Genomic DNA, 22982 nt, shown 5'->3' with positions numbered 1-22982 from the left:
AATCTGTGGAATTCACTATGGTAGGAGCTGGGACACAGTACATTTAAGGAGGAGGGACAGATTTTTAATCAAGGGGTATGGGGAGAGGGCAGCAAAGTGAAGTTGAGGCCAAAATGAGATCAGCCATGATATATTAAATGAGGCCAAACGTGCTGAATTGAACTGCTCCTCATTTTAATGTAAACTGTGGTACCCTTTTGACAGTTGAATTTTTCTTTTGTTATTCCACAAAATTGGAAGCACCATCCCACACACACTTGGCGGCACGGTGGCACAGTGGTTAGCACTGCTGCCTCACAGCGCCAGGGACCTGGGTTCAAATCCCGCCTCAGGCGACTGACTGTGTGGAGTTTGCACGTTCTCCCCGTGTCTGCGTGGGTTTCCTCCGGGTGCTCCGGTTTCCTCCCACAGTCCAAAGATGTGCGGGTCAGGTGAATTGGCCATGCTAAATTGCCCGTAGTGTTAGGTAAGGGGTATATGTAGGGGTACGGGTGGGTTGCGCTTCGGCGGGTCGGTGTGGACTTGTTGGGCCGAAGGGCCTGTTTCCACACTGTAAGTAATCTAATTTACTGTCAAAACTCACTGCTTAGGCTTAGCCATCCACCTGAGGTGGACCTGTGTGAGGTGGCACAGATCATCTAATTGCAGAATTATAGCCCCACCTAGGATCAAATTTCACACTGCAACTGAGGTAAAGAAATTACTCTAGTTATCTTTGTCAATGGCTACATTTATTTAAAAAAAAGGCTTTAAAAATTACAACTGCATGCAATTACAGAATTAGCATTATTACAGTGTAGTCCTATTCTCTGTATCTTATCCATTATTCATCAGCTTCAAATGTCATTTGGACAGGTACTCAGAATTCACATACTTACTGGCTGCTTCAATGAACTTTTGATACGAATCATAGGTGATGACAGGAATAGGCAAATCCCTAAAGTAGAGTTTAAGTGCACCAGCAATGATGTTGATGTCTGCATATGTACTGGCAGAGATGTCAGCTTTGTCACCATCTAAAAACACAAACATAGTGCAATAAAGAAAACTACCCAATTCTTACACAAGTTAATTTTTATAAAGAATATATGCTAGTTATCACTCCTTCAGATCTTCACACAAATAAACAATCATAGTGATGGGCAGAGATTTGTTTCCTCTACAATAATAACTTTTTTTCATCTTTGAACAGTTGAACTTTCATAGTTGATACCTGTTAAAGGCTGGTACAATCTCACTGGTCCAGAATCTGAGCTCCAAGTCCATGGCTGACACTTCAGTGTTATAACCAAGGGAGTGCTACCCTGTGAAGGTGTCATCTTTTGGATAAGCTGAGACTTCATTACTTTGAAGCAGACAAAGGGAATTATCCCCAGTGTCCCGGCCAATACTTACCCCTCAATAAATGGCACAAAAACAAACTATCTTGGTTGTCGTCATATTGTTGCTTTGGGAACTTGCTGTGTGCAATTGCATGTTAACAATCATTCATTGACAGTTCAAGAATGGCACAAAATTTAGTTCTTCAGAAAAGGTGTATTAAAAAATAATCAAGTATAAATGGAAATTCATCAAATGTCTACTTCAAAATTAACAAATGAAGGGAAGCTTACAGTCAACAGCTAGTGATAAATGCAGGTGAGCCACCTACCTCCATCTGGATCAGACTGGCCACCATCCTAACCAAACAAAACCCAGCAACTACCCCAGGTTTTCTCAGTATCTGTGAGCCACGATGTGTTACTTCTCTGCTGCGCTATCCACTTTCACAGAGAAGAGGAAATGCCAGCAAGCTAGTTATGACCCAACACCCTGTCAGTTAGGAGCAGCTGAAGGGAGCTTGGCAACCAGGAAAGAAGCTCAGCCTCATCGAGTAACTTGCAGTGGACTACAGCAGAAAAGGGCTCTGAACCCCACAAAGGATGCTGATAGGCAGTGGCTATGATGCAACCAGGAGCAATAGGTAGCCTCAGCAGGCAGCATAGAACATTGTATTCAAAGATAAGGTGCAACTCCAAAACCAAACAGCATCCCCTTCCCCCTCCCCAAAACAGCAGTCTGTCTGTCTCTCTCTCTTCTCCCCTCCACCACCCACCCCCCCCCCCACCTCCCCCTCACCCAGCAAACAGGCCTCAGGCAACCTCCCACCAGTTCCACTCTTAGAATTCCTCCAATGGTGGACTCTCCAAGTCCAATGTTATAGTTCTCTTGTTAAATTGAGTTTGACAGTTATTTCATTCACCAATGCAGGAAATAAGCTATATATAGCATAGGTCATTTCTGAGAGTACAGGTGTGTGTTATTTATTCTCCTTTGCTAAGAAAGGCCTTACAATGCCTAACTCCAATTTTAATTTGATTCCCCATTTCAAACAAGTGTGCTGTTTTGGAAAATTTATGTAGGGGGTAACAGACTCTCAGGGGAATGTAGCACTGCCGACCAGGTTTCTGGTACCGAGACTGGCTCTAATGTAGTGTGGCGTATGCCAGGTTCCGGGTGATTGATTGTAATAGGGAGTAATCAGAGACAAAGACAGATGAGTCTGTGGTCAACAGCGAGACATCAGAATGATATGTTGCTTCCCTAGAGCCAGGATCAAACATATCTCAGAGATGGCGCAGACTATTCTCAAAGGGAAGATGGACCAACAGGAGGTCATTGTACACATTAGAACTACCAATAGGAAGTTAGGAAGGAATTGAAAAGTAGATCCTAGAGGGTAGTAATATCTGGATTACTCCCAGTGCCATGAGTTAGTGAGGGTAGCAATAGGAGAATAAAGCAGATGAGTGCGTGGCTGAGGAGCTGGTCAGGGGAGAAGGATTCACATTATTGGATCATTGCAATCTCTTCTGGGGTAGAAGTGACCTGTATAAGAAGGACTGATTGCACTGAATTGGAAGGGAATTAATATACTGGCAGGGAGATTTGTTAGAGCTACTCAGGAGGATTTAAACTAGTAAGGGGAGGGAGTCCCAGGAAGATGATGAGGAAAATGGGCAGTCTGAGATTGGTACAGTTGGGAAAAAGAGTAAGTCAAACAGACAGGGTAGGCAGGAACAAAGTAGAGAACAAGACAGGACTGATAAATTCAACTGCATTTATTTCAATGCAAGAGGCCTAACAGGTAAGAGTCAAATTGTGGTGCTGGAAAAGCACTGCAAGTCAGACAGCTTCCAAGGAGTGGGAGAATCAATATTTCAGGCATATGTCCTTCACCAGAATATTCCTGTTTAAGGGTTTATACCCGAAACGTCGATTCTCCTCCTCAGATGCTTCCTGACCTGCTGTGCTTTTCCAGCGGCACACTTTTTGACTCTGATCTCCAGAATCTGCAGTCCACGATTTCGTCTAACAGGGAAGGCAGATGAACTCGGGGCATGGTTATGAACATGGGACTGAAATAACATTGCAACAACAGAGTCATGGCTCAGGGATGGACAAGACTAGTAGCTCAATATTCCAGGATATAGATGCCATAGGAAAGATCAAAAGGGGGACTAGAGAAGAGATGGAGTGACATTTTTGATTAGGGATAATGTTAGGGTTATACTTAGGGAGAATATTCCTGGGAATACGTTCAGGGAAGTTATTTGGGTGGAACTGAGAAATAAGAAATGGATGATCAGTTTATTGGGATTGTACTATAGACCCCCTGAATAATCAGTGGGAAATTGAGAGATCTCAGTTATCTGTAAGAATAGTAGGGTGGTTATGGTAGGGGATTTTAACATTCCATAACATAGACTGGGTCTGCCATAGTGTTATGAATGGAGAGGAATTTGTTAAGTTCGTACAAGAAAACTTTTTGATTTAGTATGTGAAGGTACCTTACTAGAAAAGGTGCAAAACCTGGCCTACTCTTGGAAATAATGCAGGACAAGTAACAGAGGTATCAGTGGGGGAGCACTTTGGGTCCAGTCACCATAATTCTATTATTTTAAAATAGTGATGGGAAAGGATAAACCAAATCTAAAAGTTAAAGTTCTAAATTGGAGGAAGGTCAATATTGATGGTAAGAACTTTCAAAATTTGATTTGGGGCGGATATTCGCAGGTAAAGGGATGGCTTGAAAATGGGAAGTCTTCACCATAACAGAACATTCTCTGGACTCCTGTTATCTCATTTTTGAAGGGCAAGGCTGATAGGGAATGCTGGATGACTACAGAAATTGAGGTTTTGGTCAAGGAATAGAAGGAATCCCTATAAGGGTAGAAAAACAGTAGGAGTAGACTTAAGAGGGAAATCAGGAGGGCGAAAAGGATTCTACAAATGCATTAAGGGTAACTAGGGAGAGAATAAGGCCCGTTAAAGATCAGCAAGGCCACCTAGGGGTGGAACCACAAGATATGGGGGAGATGTTAAACAAATATTTTGCATTGATGTTTACTGTGGAAAAGGGCATGGACAATAGAAAACATGGGGAAATAAATAGCGGCATCTTAAAATGTCCATATTACAGTTTCAAAGGTAGGAGACAGAGATTGGTGGTGGAGGGTTTTATTTTCAGACTGGAGGTCTGTGACCAGCAGTATGCCACAAGGATTGGTGCTGGGTCTACTGCTTTTTGCATTTATGAAATGATTTGGATGTGAACATAGGAGGTAAGTTTGTAGATGGCACCAAAATTGGACGTGTAGTGAACAACGAAGGAGGTAACCTCAGGCTGCAACAGGACCTTGATCAGATGGGCCAATGGGCCAAGGAGTGGAAGATGGAGTTTAATTTAGATAAATGTAAGGTGCTGCAATTCAGAAAGGCAAATCAGGGCAGGATTTATACACTGAATGGTAATGTCCTGGGGAATGTTGCTGAACAAAGAGACCTTGAAGTGGAGGTTCATAGTTCCTTGAAAGTGGAATCACAGGCAGATGGAATAGTAAAGGTGGTGTTCGATATGCTTACCTTTATTGGTCAGTGCATTTAATATAGGTATTGGGAGGTCATGTTGCTGCTATACGGGACATTGGTTAGGACATTTTTGGAATATTGTGTGCAATTCTGGACCCCTGCTTTTGAAAAGATGTTGTGAAACTTGACAGAGAAGTACAGCAGGTCTGGCAGCATTGGAGGGAGAATCAATGTTTTGGGCAAATGCCCTTGATGAATGGCTTTTGCCAGAAACATCGATTCTCCTGCTCCTAAGATGCTGCCTGACCTGCTGCACTTTTCCAGCACCCCACACTCAACTCTGATCTCCAGCATCTGCAATCCTCACTTTCTCCTGAAACTTGAAAGAGTTCAGAAAGGATTTTCAAGGATGGTGTCAGGGTTGAAGAGTTTCAGCAATAGGGAGAGGCTGAATAGACTGGGGAATTTTCCCTGGAGCATCACATAATGAGGGGTGACCTTATAGAGGTTTATAAAATCTTGAGGGGCATGGATCGGGTCTTTCCCTGGGTGGGGAGTCAAAAACTAAGGGCAAAGATTTAAGGTAAGAGGGAAACGATTTAAAAGGGAATTAAAGGGCAATTTTGTCACACAGAGGGTGGTATGTGTATGGAATGAGCTGCCAGAGGAAGTGGTGGAGGCTGGTACAATTACAACATTTAAAAGGCATCTGCATGGGTACATGAATAGGAATGGTTTAGAGAGATATGGACCAAATGCTGGAAAATGGGACTAGATTTATTCAGGTTATCTGGTTGGCATGGACAAGTTGGACCAAAGGGTCTGTTTCCCTGCTGTATATTTCTATGACTCTATGGGACACAGCACTCAAAAACAACTTTCTATAAGAATTAATGCCTTGTTTAAACTTGCAATTTTGAGGAACACAACCGTGACTTTAAGTGAGGATACCCTGGAATTCAACTATGGTCAAATAGAGTACTGAGTTCCATGACAATTATAAAACTAAATAAATATTAATGGAGATATGAACTGGTATGTACAGTGCAAATCATAAATTTAGTTGTCAAATTTGTGTTTAAGGTCTTGCTAGAAATAGAAGAAGAAAGGGTAGTGAAGGAGGAGTTTGGTATGTTTTCCTTAATTTGTTAGAGTATTCTGTACAGGACATTGGTTAGGCCACTTTTGGAATATTGCATACAATTCTGGTCTCAAACCTATCAGAAAGATGTTCTGAAACTCGAAAGGGTTCAGAAAAGATTTACAAGGATATTGTCAGGGTTGGAGGTTTTGAGCTATAGGGAGAGGTTGAATAGGCTGGGGCTGTTTTCCCTGGAGTGTTAGAGGCTGAGGGGTGACCTAATAGAGGTTTATAAAATCATGAGGGGCATGGATAGGATAAATAGATGAAGTATCTTCATTGGGGTGGGGGAGTCCAGAACTAGAGGGCATAGGTTTAGGGTGAGAGGGGAAAGATATAAAAGAGATTAAGGGACACCTTTTTCATTCAGAGGGTGGTAGGTGTATGGATTGAGTTGCGAGAGGAAATGGTGGAGGGTGGTGCAATTGTGATATTTAAAAGGCATCTGGATGGGTATATGAATAGGAAGGGTTTGGAGGGATATGGGCCAGGTGCTGGTAGGTGGAGCTAGATTAGGTCGGGATACATGGTCAGAATGGGTCTGTTTTTGTGCTGTACATCTCTATGACTCTTATAAATCTTCCACAAATATGAAATGGAATCTTGTTATTGCACTGTTACCTTGAAGTGAAGGCAAAGTGAAAACTCTCAAAACTGATAACTTGAAATATATATTTGCTTCATAGATAAAACCACAAGATAAAGGATTGTACTCACCTCTGTCAAATGCCATTTTAACATCTTCAATGTGCTCAGTAAAACCAGAGACCCTGTAAAGTCCTTCGGATTTCAAACCTATTGAACAAAGTGAAAATTGTTCTTTTATTGCTTGTATTACGTACAGTGGGGAAATTGAGAAGCTTAAAGTGCATGTTTTCAAAGCACATCCATGAATATTCTCACGTTGCAATAAATGCTAACATCCAGAATTCAAGACAATATTCCAGCAAGAAAGAGTCAAAATGCCTATCTATTAGCTTATTGATTTTTGAAGGAAAAACATGTCCTACATGATTATCTCTTCTATTCACTGAAAATCAAGCATCAAGAAGCGTAAACTTTCTTTGAGGTATATGTTTTTGAAACAAAGATACGTTCCACATTTAAAGCACATTTTTTAAGCCATTGATCATATCAGTAAGCCCACAACACTCAATAAAATTTGCACTACAATATTTTCATCCCATATACTGTTGTACCCTCTTCACCCAGACGCTTTGGAAACCACATGCTAATCATACATCCTCCTTTCATATAACAGAAAAAAAAGTTGTCTAATGATCACTACAGGTACAGCCAGAAAAAAAATGAACATGACGATAAATTTTTGCCTTTGAAGAGAAAACATTTTTATTAAGCCATGTGTTAGACAAGCTTGCTCTGCTACATGTTTAGATCACTTTTATTACATTTTTGATCTACTTATAAATATCCAAGGCATAAACAGTAAATTTGAGGAATTTTCTGAAAGTTGTACAATGAAACAGACAGACTATACTACATAGGGTTTTCAATTGTTCATTGAGCTATTTAGTTAGATTCGTGTGTTTTTTTTGCTGTTGGATTCAATGTAGTGCACTATATTATTCCTATTAACAATTCAGAAGATTCTGAAAAACACTGCAATTTGTTTGATGCAATCATTCACAAGTACTACATATAGTACCTTTCTTAACTCTCTTACATCTTCACCTCCCCAAGAACATGATTTGCACTTAAATGGTAACATTTGTGTAGTAAAATGATTGGTAGAAGAATGATAACAAGAAGGTAATCCATCCATTATTTCGAATATGTTTGTGTTATTCTTTGATTCTACAACAGTTACAATGAACAACAACAAACTGAGACACATAACCAATGGAACTGCTCAATGGTGCTTCTTGGCTTGTTGCAGGGCACTGACCTTCCTTTGATGTCTCCTGACTGTTTACCCATATCATCATCTTCCTTTTATGGATACCATTAATATAAAGTGTGGTTATCATATGATACTATAAAATGTAAACATAACAAAAACATGATGGGATAGTACCTATTAAAATATGAGTCAGCCTCTCTGCTTCCATGGCAATGCAAGACAAGCATAACTAAAATGCACCAACTACATTTAGATATACTAAGCAAGCAAACATTACAATAAATTCATATGTTGCAGCATTATGAAGAGTATTTTCAAACCTCGTGCTTCAATCTCTCGAATACACATATCCACCACCATTGGCCGCTGGGTATTGTGTGCTTTTACCAGAGTTGTCAAGTCACAACTGTACACCTTCTTGATTCTCTTGAGGTCAGGCTGACAGTCATTGGGTACAAGTTTTGAACACTGCTTATGTACATTCAGTCCACAGTCTGGAACAAAAACCAACAGGAGTATAATTATTCAGGGCTTTTGTTACATGGTGCAGAAATACAATTAGTGCAAAGCCAATCACAAATGTATAATTTTTCTAAATGTTTGTTCAAGTATACTATCACTAAAGCAGATCATACCCCAACAAGTTAGAAGGCAAACTAACTGCGCAAGTTACTTTCAATTCTTAAATGAATGGTGAATGTCTGGAGAAAGTAGTAGTAAGGAAAGGTTTTCTCTTTACTTGACTTTTGATATGTTTTGTTTTATATTGATAACATTTAGAAAATTAGAGAATAGTCAAGAGGAGAACAAGACAAGAAACACAATTATTCTAAATTGTTTAAAGAAATTATTTTTGGAGCTTAGGATTAGTATTAAGTTAAAAGCTATTGACATACAAGTAGTTCTTTTTTACATTATTTTGGCAATTGTTAGAACATGGACCTGTCAGCAATTATAAACTGTAAACTAATTCAGACAGAGTATTTTAAATTGAAAAGACAACTGTAACATATGGTCAGAGTTGTGACCTACACATTCATTTATGTCGTTTTATGGTTTCTGTATTAGGAAAGGTAGTTTAAAATAAAGGCAGAAGTCTTACACATGTCCTGAATGCCTTCTTCATGAGTCAGTGGCAAAAAAAATAATTATTTCAAAATTGACAAAGGGGAGTAAAAAGTGAAAGAATTCTGCCATTCACATTGTTTTGTTTCTAACCACTTATCTATGACAGGTTACTGAAAAACATTTTTTGCTCATACCAAGGACAATTGTGAGCAATCCTCAATCTTCAAGTTACACTGGTTTATACAATTAAGAAAAAAAAGCTTTCATTTCAGATGAGTTTCACTTGGCAAGGAAAGCAGTTCTGTTGGTTGTTTGACACAACACTGCTTAAAAAAGATATAACAGCATTGAATGAAAACAGTGAAAAGCAATACACAAATGGTTAATTATACAACTCCAATATGTATGTTAAAGCTATCCTCTTAAATGACTGATAAAATTGGCAGATGAAATTTAATGTGGATAATCCATTAATGTAATCCATTTTGCTCAGAGGAATATAAAGGTAATGTACTATCTAACTGGAAAGAAACTTTAGAGTGCTTTGGTGCAGAATGATTTGGGTGTCCTCATGCATAAATCGCAGAACACTAGTCTGTAGGTAAATCATGTAATAAGGATGGCAAATGGAACTGTGGCATTTATTATTAATAACTTATAAAAGTAGGGAAGTGTTACAACAACTGTATGAAGCATTAGTAGTGTCCACATCTGGAGTATTTTGGTCCCCTTATTTCTTACCATGTGGAAACAGGCCCTTCGGCCCAACAAGTCCACACCAACCCTCTGAAGAGTAACTAACACTATGGGGAATTTAACATGGCCAATTCACCTGACCTGCACATCTTTGGACTGTGGGAGGAAACCGGAGCATCCGGAGGAAACCCACGCAGACACGGGGAGAATGTACAAACTCCACACAGTCACCCGAGACTGGAATTGAACCCGGGTCTCTGGTGCTGTGAGGCAGCAGTGCTAATCACTGAGCCACCATGCCAGTTCTGCAAAGGTTCACTAGATTGATTCCAGATACCAGAGCTTTTGTCTTAAGAAGAGTGAGTGAGCAGTTTAGGCTTGTATTCTCTGGAGTTTAGAAGGTTGAGAGGAGATGGTATAACTAAATTATATGTGTTAAAGGGTATTGACAACCAGGTATAGAAAGGATGTATCCTCACCTGGGGCTATCCAGAACAAGAAGCCATGGCTTTCAAATAATGGGCAGTCGATTAGGAAAAATTATTTTGCTCAAAGGCCTGTGGTGGATTTTGGGACATTGGATGCTGAGTACATTTTAAGGAGATAGACAGAAAGATTTTTAAGTATTAATGGGTTAATGGATTATAGAGAGTAGGCAAAAAGTGGAGTTGAGGCCAAGATGGAATCAGCTATAATTGTATTGAGGGGATGAACTACCTACTCCCATTCCCAGTTCAAATGTTGTGACTCAAGCAGGTGCTGAAACTTTGCAGGAAGTGATTCTAATCTGGGAAACATTGAGGAGGTGCATTATAAGAGAAAATGATTCCTATGTTTTCAGATATTGCACTGGAGGCCTTGGTGAAGGAGGTGGACAAAAGGAAAGATTTTTGTTTATATGCAAAGGGACTCTCCTCGACAAAGGCCAATGGAAAAGAATAGCCATAGTCAATGCCAACAGTCAGCCTTAGAACATATATTAAGGAAGGACTGCAACAAGTTCAATGACTTATATAAAGAAAGGTATAATTCCATTGGAGGCAGTTCAGTGAAGATTTACGAGGATGGTCCCATTATGGAAAGATTGTCTTATGAGCAAATGTTAAACATGTTGAGACTCTACTCTTTAGAATTCAGAAGCATGAAAGGTGATCTCTTTGAAAGATAAAGAATTCTTAAAGGGTTTGATGGGGTAAATGTTTGACAGGATGTTTCCCGTCATGGGAGAGTCGAGGACCAGAGGGCATAATCTCAGGATAAAGGGGCACCAATTTAAAACTAAGAGGGTTGAGAGTCTTTGGAACTAATTGTCACAGAGAGCTATGGGGCAGACTTCTTATGTATAGGTAGATTCCTGATGAGTAGTAGAATCAAGGATTATGGGGAAAAGGTAGGAAAGTGTACTTGAGGAGTGTTGGAACAGGAAGACCCTATTAAATGGTGGGGCAGGCTCAAGGGGACAAATGGCATAATCCTGTTCCTATTTTATGTGGCCTTATTTCATAAGATCAATTGATATGTCTTAAAAGGTCAGATTCTACCAAGGGCATCACTACCCTCAAACTTCTCAATTCACCACGCCCTCCTTTACTCATCACCAACAATCTCTATCAATTAGAAATCATACATGACATTCATATGTACCTTAGCATCCTCACAAACTGAACCCCTCCTGATAACATTACTGCAAATGCCACACCCACACATCACAGTTTGTGTGTGTTGTCAGCTGCTCAGCTGTTACAGCCACATCATTCAAACACACTGTACAATACACACTAGCATATCTCTCTCTCTCTCTCTCTCCATCTTCCATGTGGGAGTTTAGGCATAGTTTACATGTAACTGAGGATTATACCTGCAATAAATGTCATTAGTTGCAAATCCTATCAGATCGAATGGCTCGGTTGGAGTGACAATTAGAGGCATTGAGGAATTTACAAGAACAAGAGGGCGTGATGGATGGCAGTTATAGGAAGAGAGAAAAGTCACAAAGAGTCTCACAGATGGGCTAACTCTAGGAAAGGTAACAGAGGTAGGCAGGTAGTGCAGGAGCCTTCTGTGGCTATCCCTATTTCAAACAAGTATGCTATTTTGGTGGATGTAGGGGGTGATGGATTCTCAGAGGAATGTAGTACAAACAGATATCAGGACTGGCTCGAATGCAATGAGGTGTACATCGGGTTCCAAGAGATCGATTGTGTTAGGGGACTCTGTAGTCCGAGGCACAGACCGACGTTTCTGCAGCCAGCAATGAAAAATCAGAATGATGTGTTGCTTCCATGGTGCCAGGATCAAAGATGTCTCAGAGAGGGTGCAGAATGTTCTCAAGCAGGAGAGGGACCACCAGGAGATCATTGTACACATTGGAACCAATGACATTGGAAGGGAAAAGGTTGAGTTTCTGAAGGGAGATTATAGAGAGTTAGGCAGGATTTTAAAAAGGAGGCCCTTGAGAATAGTAATATCTGGATTACTCCCAGTGCTATGAACTAGTGAGGATAGGAATAGGAGGATAGAGCAGATGAATGCATGGCTGAGGAGCTGGTGTATGGGAGAAGGATTCACATTTTTGGATCACTGGAATCTCTCCTGGGATAGAAGTGACCTGTACAAGGAGGATGGATTGCACCTGAATTGGAAGGGGACGCGTACACTGGCAGGGAGATTTGTGAGAGCTGCTTGGGAGGATTTAAACTACTATGTGGGGTGGGGGGAGGAACCAGGGAGATAACGAGGAAAGAGATCAATCTGAGACTGGTACAGTTGAGAAAAGAAGAGAGTCAAACAGTCAGGTCAGGCAGATACAAAGCAGAGAACAGGGTAGGACAGATAAACTGCATCTATTTCAATGCAAGAAGCCTAACAGGGAAGGCAGATGAAGTCAGGGCATGGTTAGGAACATGGGACTGGGATAAGATAGCAATTACAGAAACATGGCTCAGGAATGGACAGGACAGGGAGCTTAATGTTCCAGGATACAAATGCTACAGGAAGGACAGAAAGGGAGGCAAAAGAGGAGGGGCAATGGTGTTTTTGATAAAGGATAGCATTACAGCTGTGCTGAGGGTGGATATTCCTGGAAATACATGCAGGGAAGTTATTTGTGTGGACCTGAGAAATAAGAAAGGGATGACCACCTTTATTGGGATTGTATTATAGACCCCCTAATAGTCAGAGGGAATTGAGAAATAAATTTTTAAGGAGATTTCAGTTATCTGTAAGAATAAAAGGTTGGTATGGTAGGGGATTTTAACTTAGACTGGGACTGTCATGGTGTTAAGCATTTACATGGAGAGGAATATGTTAAAAATGTACATGAAAATTTTCTGATTCAGTATATGAATGTACCTAGTAGAGAAGGTGCAAAACTTGATCTACTTTTTGGAAATAAGGCAGGCAGGTGACTGAGGTGTCAGTGGGGGAGCACTTTGGGGCCAGCGACCATAATTCTATTAGTTTTAAAATTTTGATGGAAAGAGATAGACCAGATCTAAAAGTTGAAGTTCTAAATTGGAGAAAGGCCAATTTTGATGGTGTTAGGTAAGAACTTTCAAAAGCTGATTGGGGGTAGATGTTCGCAGGTAAAGGAATAGCTGGAAAATGGGAAGCCTTCAGAAATGAAATAACAAGAGTCCAGAGACAGTAGAGGATGTTGGATGACTAAAGAAATTGAGAGTTTGGTTAAGTAAAAGAAGGAAGCATATGTTAGGTATAGACAGGATAGATCGAGTGAATCCTTAGCGTATAAAGGTAGTAGGGGTATACTTGAGAAGGAAATCAGGAGGGCAAGAAGGGAACATGAGATAGCTTTGGCAAATAGAGTTAAGGAGAATCCAAAGAGTTTTAATAAATACATTAAAGACAAAAGAGTAACTAGGGAAAGAATAGGGCCCCTCAAAAATCAGTAAGGCAGCCTTTATGTGGAGCCGCAGGAGATACTAAATGAGTATTTTGCATCAGTGTTTACTGTGGAAAAGGACATGAAAGATATAGAATACCGGGAAATAGATGGTGACAACTTGAAAAATGACAATATTACACAGGAGGAAGTGCTAGATGTCTTGAAATGCATAAAGTAGATAAATCCCCAAGACCTGATCACAGGTATACACTAGAACTCTGTGGGAAGCTAGGAAAGTGAATGCTGGGCCTTTTGCTGAGACTGAAGGTTGGCTAATGTGGTGCCACTATTTAAGGAAGCTGCTAAGGACAAGCCAGGGAACTATAGACTAGTAAGCCTGATGTCGGTGGTGGGCAAGTTGTTGGAGAGAGTCCTGAAGGACAGGATGTATATGTATTTGGAAAGACAAGGACTGATTAGGGATAGTCAACATGGCTTTGTGCGTGGGAAATCATGTCTCACAAACTTGATTGAGTTTTTGAGGAAGTAACATGGAGGATTGATGAGGGCAGAGTGGTAGACATGATCTATATGGACTTCAGTAAGGCATTCAACAAGATTCGCCATGGGGGACTGATTAGCAAGGATAGATCTCATGGAATACAGGGAGAACTAGCCATTTGGATACAGAACTGGCTCAAAGGTAGAAGACAGAGGGTGATGGTGGAGGGTTGTTTTTCAGATTGGAGGCCTGTGACCAGTGGATTGGTGCTGGGTCCACTACTTTTCATCATTTATATAAAGAGTTATAGTTAGTAAGTTTGCAGATGACACCAAAATTGGAGGTGTAGTGGACAGCGAAGGAAGTTACCTCTGATTACAACAGGATCTGGACCAGATGGGCCAATGGGCTGAGAAGTGACAGATGGAGTTTAATTCTGATAAATGCGAGGTGCCGCATTTTGGGAAAGCAAATCTTAGCAGGACTTATACACTTAATGGTAAGGTCCTAGGGAGTGTTGCTGAACAAAGAGACCTTGGAGTGCAGGTTCATAGCTCCTTGAAAGTAGTGTTGCAGGTAGAAAGAATAGTGAAGAAGGCGTTCGGTATGCTTTTCTTTATTGGTCAGAGTATTGAGTACAGGAGTTGGGAGGTCATGTTGCGGTTGTACAGGACATTGGTTAGACCACTGTTGGAATATTGCGTGCAGTTCTGGTCTCCTTTCTGTCAGAAGGATGTTGTGAAACTTGAAAGGGTTCAGAAAAGATTTACAAGGATTTGAGCTTTGGGGAGAGGCTGAACAGGCTGGGGCTGTTTTCCCTGTAGCAGCAGAGGCTGAGGGGTGACCTTATAGAAGTTTGTAAACGTTTATAAAATCATGAGGGGCATGGAAAGAGCTTAAATAGACAAGATCTTTTCCCTGGGGTGGGGGAGTCCAGAACTAGAGGGCATAGGTTTAGGATGAGAGGGGAAAAATATAAAAGATACCAAAGGAGCAACATTTTCACATAGAGGGTGGTGCATGTATGGAATGAGCTGTTAGAGGAAGTGTGGAGGCTAGTACAATTGCAATATTTAAAAGGCATCTGGATGGGTATATGAATAGCAAGGGTTTAAAAAGATATGGGCTGGGTGCTGACTGGTGGGACTAGATTGGGTTGGGATATCTGGTTGACATTGACGAGTTGGACTGAAGGGTCTGTTTCTGTGCTGTACATCTATGACTCTAAACCATAGTGGCCCCTAATTACAGGCAAGAGGAGGAACTTGGATGCAAGCATGAGTGTCTACGTATTGTCAACTGGGGGAAATTGTGCTGATTGTTAATGAGGCAGACATTGTTGAGGCTATGCTTGTACATAAACTGCACTCCTTCTCTTACCCCTCAAATCATAATCTCTTCCAACTTGTAAGTTGTGGCTGGCCTAAGCATGCAACCTGTACCTTGTAACAACATCACCACCTCTCCCCAGCCCAACAAATCACAATCTTCCTTTTTGTCTTTCTCCTTGCAGATACCAAGTTGGTCAAGCAATGGATGAAGAGCAAGGCGATAGTGATTACGATGATCTCTCATCTCACAATTTCACAGTCATGGTCACCAGTGTCCAGTAGAACACAAGCAGCAAACACCTAAGTTTAAGACCTGAAGTAAGTGCTCAGACTGCTGATATAATAGCTGTGGTTTACACTGTGCCAGTGGACATGCATAGTATCACATCAGAGAAGCAATTTGACCTCCAAGATTATGACGATTTCTGAGATTATAGGAGGTAGAGCATGATCCTGCTGTCCACTGCCAAGAAGATAGCACTGCACTTCCACCCATATTCCTTCACCAATAGCCCATAGTATTGCCTGGCAGAATTACTACATCCAATACTGTGATGTCGCAGTTTGCAACTGAGCAGTCTAGATTTATTCATGTTCAAGATGCTCCTCCAACGTCAGCTGTTGTCCAGGTCACCACCCTTTGGTTTGCCGTGGTGTGGCAAGTACAGCTAACACAGCAGTCGGATGGCATCAGGACTGCTGCTAGGATACTGGGCTTGCAAGATGTGTTGCCTAAGATTACTTGCAAGCTGAATGGTGAGACAGTAGGATCTCTTTTAGTCCCAGTGTACAGTTGACACATAGAAAATGAAAAGTGCAGCACAGTCAACTGTACCCCACACCATTGAGAAACCATTGTTGCGACTTTACTAAGGACCTGTTCTGTTTCTAACATTCCCCACATAGGTTCAATGTAAACATAACTGATGGATCTAGCCATGCAGGGGTTATCATCACTGTTGCCATGATGCAATGAAGGCACGGAGGAGTTGGAAGACCAGTTGCACCAGCCAGCACAAGGATCAGTAGCAACCCCAATGGCTGCTGAAGTGCCTCGCCACGAAGACGCCCTTACAGGAGGCAGGAGGCACAGGAGGCCCAGAATCTGTTCTCCTTGACACCATTTCCTCCAACTGACTGAGGCACAGTGCCGCCACAGGCAAAGGATACTCTAGGACACTGTCACAGAACTACGGCAATTGCTGGAGCGGGGCCAACAAATATGAAGGCAATCCTAGTGGCCATGGAGGTAGCAACTGCTCTAAACCTTTGTGAAACTGGCTCCTTCCATGGATCACTTGGTATTTGTGTGGAATCTCTCAGCCTCAACCAACAAATGCATCAAGACTGTTGCGAAAATACAATCTGACCCAGATCACGCTGCTTCATCTCATTGTTCCCTGAGGAATGACTGAATGAATGATTGATTGATTTTATTGTCACGTGTATTTTACAGTGAGAGAAGCAGTAAAATACAGTGAAAAGCTTTTCCACTGTTGCCACGATCCGACACTGTTTGAGTAGTTTTAAGATCAAAAAATAAGAAAGATATAGCATAAAGACAATCCATCAATCATCAGCAATGCATGTGCTGCCATCCCTTCTCTACGGCCTCGCTGTCAATGGTCGTAAAGGGGAGTCAGGTATACAGTATATAGTAAAGACAAACCAAGAAAAGAGAAAAGTGTTCAGGGAGGACAAGCTCCTGCACAGGAGACCTACGCTGCTACCATCTTGATGACATCACTTATCTTGAGGAGTTCAGTGCCACAACCCAGGCTGTCGGCTTTGGCAACATAGCTAATTTCCTCAAGTGCAGGATATATACTACATTCCAGAAATATGCAAACTAAAGCCGATGGGTAGTTTACAAGTGGAGCCGTTGATAACTGGTTTCTAGTCCAAAAATCAATGACCAACCATGCGACTGGTTGTCAGGTAGCTCAACAGCTTGGGCTGTGAACCAAACAGACAGAAGCTGGTCAGGCTGGCTAAAGACCCAAAAGGTTTGCAGCAGTCAAGATCACTCACTCAGGTCTCTGCAGTAAGCCACTTGCAACTTGAAGAAAACAAGCTTATCTTTCCTTCAGCAGAAGCTGCACTTGTTTGAAGTGGATATGTCAGAAACCTCTCATCAGTGAACTAGCCTCACTGTGCTCCTTGCAAATCAGTGGAAGCACTCAGAAAAAGGAAGGTTCAGGAGAAATCTTCCAATCAGCAAGAGTCAACCCAACACATCTGGTGAACAAAGATTACGCAATGGTCTTTTTTTCCATATAGGTAAAGGGGACATTGTTTATATTTATGTTTGTATGTGTAAGTCATGGGGGAGTAAAAAGTGAGGTCTGCAGATGCTGGAGATCAGAGCTGAAAATGTGTTGCTGGTTAAAGCGCAGCAGGTCAGGCAGCATCCAAGGAACAGGAAATTCGATGTTTTGGGCCAGAGCCCTTCATCAGGAAACTGATGGGCTCTGGCCCAAAACGTCGAATTTCCTGTTCCTTGGATGCTGCCTGACCTGCTGCGCTTTAACCAGCAACACATTTTCAGCTAAGGCATGGGGGAGTTTAGAGTTTCAATTTGTAGAGTTCATTCAAATTAATTTAGTTTGTTTACCTGTTGCTAGAATCTCAATCTGTACTAAACAGTGGTGCTTTCTATCAACATGGGTCTGAAATGCAGGTAATCTGGGGATTTTATATATTTCTTCTAAAACATTAACTTTAATGACAACTCCAGGCATAACAGGGTTTATTTCCAGCACACTACCCCAATGAGGCAGGACACCCAGTTCCAATAGATGAGACCTGCAATGATCATTATTCGCTGCAAAATTGTTGCTCAAAAGGCAAATGGTCTTTTCTGTTCCAAAGTCAGTTTCTGTATGTTTGTTTGTTTGTTTTGATGAATAAAACTGAATGTTTTGGACAATATGAAGGCATTTCTGAAATGAGATGGTCCACACTGACCAATGATATGATGGGCTACATTGGGCATTGGGGAAAAAAATAGTAAGACAGAGTTATAAGAGAGGATGTGGCTAATGACTGGTAAATCATACAGACTGGTTCTCACACTGTGATAGATGTAAAACTGTGCCCTTGTTTGTGCAGGGAAGTGTCAGATGTATATCATTGGTTTATGATTCCTCTCCCACTATGTGCATGATGATGGGCAACTCCAGACTGCCACACTTGACCCTGTGCACTGTCAGAGTTTAAAGATGGCACAAAAGCAGGGATTAAGGGATTATGGATTTAGGCAGCGTGATGGCTCAGTGGTTAGCACTGATGCCTCACAGAGCCAGGGACCTAGGTTTGATTCCAGTCTTGGGCAACTGTCTATCTGTGTGGAGTTTGTACATTCTCCACGTATTTGCGTCAGTTTCCTCTGGGTGCTCTGGTTTCCTTCCACAATCCAAAGATGTGCAGGTTAGGTGAATTGGCCATGTTAAATTGCCCATATTGTTAGGTGCATTAATCAGAGGGAAATGGGTCTGGGTGGGTTACTCATCGGAGGGCCGGTATGGACTTGTTGGGCCGACGGGCCAGTTTCCACACTGTAGGGAATCTAATCTAATCATATCCTGGTAGTGGTAAATACGGCTGCCTGTGGCAAATGGGATAAAATGACAAGTTGGAGTGTTCATAGAGGAGTGGTGCATAGATAATGAAGTGAGTTTGGAAACAGAATGAAAAAGACTCATTTGGCTTCATGGAGCGATACCCTTGATGAAACTCGCCAAAAGTGGCACTTAGTCAATTTCTGCTAAGATTCAACACGATGTACATTTTAGAATTTGATCATGTTTTGATCAATGCTCTCTACAAGAGTAATGAATTGAGTAATATTTTTGTGTTCTTTCTCCCTCTCAGAAGCATGCCAAATCTAAACTAAGGTATTTGTTCTGTTACTCTTCCAACTAAGCAAGATTTCCATATTTTTTACCCTTCCAACACATACTTTCTTCCATCTCAGAATTGTTACAACATAGAGATCATTTGGCTCATTGTGACTGCACCAGCTCTTTAAGCAGACAACATTACATGGTGGCAATCTGCTGCCTTTTCTCCTTATCTTTGCACACTATTTCTATCCTAATGATCATCCAATCTCCTCAAGTGCTTTAATTGACCCTATCTACACCATATTTCCAGGCAATGCATTCAATATCCTAACTATTCACTGTGTGAAAAAACATTTTCTCACATTACCCTTGCTTCTTTTACATATGATCTTCAATCTATGCTGTCTCATTTCTGTTCCCTTTGAGTAGATGCAGCTTCTCCCTATCTGCTCTGTCTAGCCCACTCCCTCTCAAAAGACATTCAATGACTGCTCAAGTTTTAATCAACCACTTTCCTTTTCTGAATCTACACTCACCTGGAGTCCAGAAACTGTTCTCTAGTAATTACACACAGACACAACCCCAGCTTTTCACCGATAGCTCCAGTCACCAAGCTAGAACAAGCGCATGGTTTTGTCTTGATCACACCTTAATCAGTTGCATCAAAAAAGTTTGAACTTGTGAACTTTCCAACTTCCACAACACTTGAATCAACACTTAGAAATTTGTTGGATTTAGTAGATAACTGAGTTCCAACAGCATAGAAATTTCCAACTCACTTGGGACCTTTCACAGAGTCCCTGACACAGAACTCATACACAGTTCAATAAAATAAAACCTCAAGCAGCATGTTTTCTCAACTCTCCTCCCTAACTAAGGATGACATTCATTCTCTACCTCTATAAACTTGCCTCACTCATGAATGAGTGACATTGTCCTGCCATCTTGTGAAAGGAATCAGTTGGAGGGGGAGCGGTGAGAGTGGTTGTGGGAATTATTAAAATGTAATTTTTGTTATTGTCTCTTTACAAAATTGTGCCCATTCTCCATTTCAAAGGGCGATAGTATGATTTTTGAACTACTCCTTCTATTGTGTTTTTGGCATTAGAATAAGATAAAACTTGTTTGACTCGTTTCAATCAGACATTGAAGCATGAATTTATATTGTCATACAAAATGCACTGAGACTTACCTGTTTTGATTAATATCTTAAACAATACTTTTAATCAAAGCACACCTTACTCCTAAGTTTCATACATTATTTGCATCTCAATTGCCAATGTCTGATTATGCTAGAGACACAGATCTATATGTCTGGAAACTTGTTAGTAGGGCTTACAGTTAACAGACATACATGCAGTTTCCATCTAATTAGGTCACTTAAATGCTGAACTTCATTTTTGAGCAAGACTGCTCTTGAAGCCTTTGTTTCAAAAGAAGCGGAAGGACAACTTGCTTCCGATGAATAACGAGGAAAATTGGAAATGCTAGTAAACTGACATAAAACTAGAAAATGCTGAAAACATATGACAGACCAGATCCAAAAGTGGAAAACACAAGGGGCTGCACATTTGCTGTCAGTGACCAAGGAATGGTGCCTGCTGTCAGCTGGTCAAGAGACATTTAGAAAATCTATCCATGGAAATTTCCTCTAATTTGGCATCCGTTTCAGCACAGTGCCCTCTAGAGGGGATCAGCAAGTAGGGTCATTGGCAAAAAGTTGAAAATGTGTTGCTGGTTAAAGCACAGCAGGTTAGGCAGCATCCAAGGAATAGAAAATTCGACGTTTCGGGCATAAGCCCTTCATCAGGAATGCGGAGAGGGTGCCAGGCAGGCTAAGATAAAAGGTAGGGAGGAGGGACTTGGGGGAGGGGCGATGGAGATGTGATAGGTGGAAGGAGGTCAAGGTGAGGGTGATAGGCCGGAGTGGGGTGGGGGCGGAGAGGTTAGGAAGAAGATTGCAGGTTAGGAGGGCGGTGCTGAGTTGAGGGAACCGACTGAGACAAGGTGGGGGGAGGGGAAATGAAACTGGAGAAATCTGAGTTCATCCCTCATTGGCAAAAAGTCTCACCAACCAACCACATTGAAAAATCTTTATGCACAGATCACAAGTTTGGAAGTGAGAAACAGAAAAGGTGAGTTAGATTAGATGTACAAAAACCAAAAATACAACCTGGGGAATACAAGAAAGATTAAGGGAGATGGGGATAAAAGAAACGGACAGAAACAGAACAGGCAAGTTATTTTTAATTTGAATTTTTAAAAGTCTCCAAATTTTTTTAAGGAACACACAAAATAGGAGCAGTAGTAGCTCATTCAGCCGGTCATGTTTGTAATTTTTGAGTGACCGTTGAAACAATGTTATGGTGTTGCAAAAAATACCTTAAATCTAATAGATTATTCTAACAAGTGACATTGGGTCAAACAAATCCACATTGGACAGATTATTCTAAAAGCATAATCTTTCTATTACAAGAAACAATGACCACTTATTAAAACAAAGTGTCTGCGTAAAGAGAAGTTCAAAAATATTAAAATGCTGACAGTATTTATTGCCTTACTAGATAATCAGAACTGATAGTTTGTGTTGGTGCACTCTACAACTGGTTCTCATCTCCAAAATGATGAAACTATAAACTGAATACTGAAAAAAAACATTATGTTCATATAACTTATAAATAATAAATTACATATTTAAACTGCCTTTGAGTGAAGATATTCCATGGTTAATATGTTCATAAACTAGGTATTTCAGCCCTCAGATACCTCCTTGTAATACTTCAGTATGTTTTGAACCAATATCTTTGTGCACTTTTGACTTATTTATAATTTTAAATTTACAATAATGACACTTTCATGTGCTTTTTTTATCTTCAATAATTAACTACACTCTCACCTTGGTAATTCCTTGATGCAGTACCAGTTGCACTCCAGTAACCTTACCAAGCCATTTTTGAACTCAACAATGAGTGCTGTCAAGCAAGTTAACAAAAGGGGCACTACGACAGTGCCTACTATTTTCTCGAGCAATGTTTACACGTGCTGCGTGGACTGTTCAATGGAGCTGTTGAACAGTAATTAGGATGAAGAACTGTTGTAAAAGCCTCTTTGTTGGGCCAGATATAGTGATGGTACATATCTCTGATTTGGCAGAGATCAACTAACTTGGCAAAGACCGGGAACTGAACCTTAAACCATCCTGTTGTACGGGGCCAGGCTACTCACTGGATAAATTCACTAAGACATTGGAGGAAGCAGCTCCATTCCAGTTAAAGCTCATTTTGAATTCTGTCTGGTTTTTATTAGATATCAATCAGGTCAGTGTTATCTTTTTCAGTGCACTGAGCACTGATTATATGAATGACATTATTCATGCTCACACATATATATATAATTATAATGGTACATTTATATATTAAAACAAAACATGGGGAGTCCTTCATTAAGGACAGTCTCATGCTGCATTGTGTTGAACAAGATCCATTTATTTATTCATTTAAATTAGACCTTCTGGTAAAGAAGGTTACAATCTAAAAAAAACTAAAGTACAGAGTTTCACACTGTTTGTACAGTAACTTACAAGTATACAGAGAGTGAAGAGTGTGTAATCACTTACAAACATCTCTCACTTGCTTGAGTTAGCTCCGTAGGTTGTATTGATAGTGGGGTAAAATGATCTTGCAACAACCCAAGGGCCTCAAACTGTCCAACAATCCAGGCCCACTAAACAGAAGCCTACATTTGTTCAGTGTCATTCTTCTTTTACTTCTATAAATTATTGACAAGGAGCTAACTCTCACAGTAAAGCATAACAGTTCAGATTAAAACTGAAATGGTTATATC

At 40.8% G+C, this 22982-nt stretch overlaps 1 protein-coding gene across 3 annotated transcripts in view; it reads right to left on the bottom strand.

The window, feature by feature from the left end:
- Window positions 1-22982, bottom strand: part of chn2 (chimerin 2) — a 351738-nt gene that overhangs the window by 6553 nt on the left and 322203 nt on the right. For all 3 annotated transcript variants that reach the window (XM_060824624.1, XM_060824625.1, XM_060824627.1), the window contains 3 exons: window positions 8174-8347; window positions 6710-6787; window positions 879-1016 (listed from right to left, as the gene is read on the bottom strand). In XM_060824624.1, coding sequence (XP_060680607.1) covers window positions 879-1016; window positions 6710-6787; window positions 8174-8347 — 390 coding nt within the window. The remainder of the gene's footprint in view (window positions 1-878; window positions 1017-6709; window positions 6788-8173; window positions 8348-22982) is intronic.

Source organism: Hemiscyllium ocellatum, chromosome 5, assembly GCF_020745735.1.
Source record: "Hemiscyllium ocellatum isolate sHemOce1 chromosome 5, sHemOce1.pat.X.cur, whole genome shotgun sequence".
In the NCBI taxonomy this organism is placed as follows: domain Eukaryota; kingdom Metazoa; phylum Chordata; class Chondrichthyes; order Orectolobiformes; family Hemiscylliidae; genus Hemiscyllium; species Hemiscyllium ocellatum.
The sequence above is the reverse complement of the archived record's forward strand: the minus strand, read 5'-3'. Positions and strand labels throughout refer to the sequence as shown.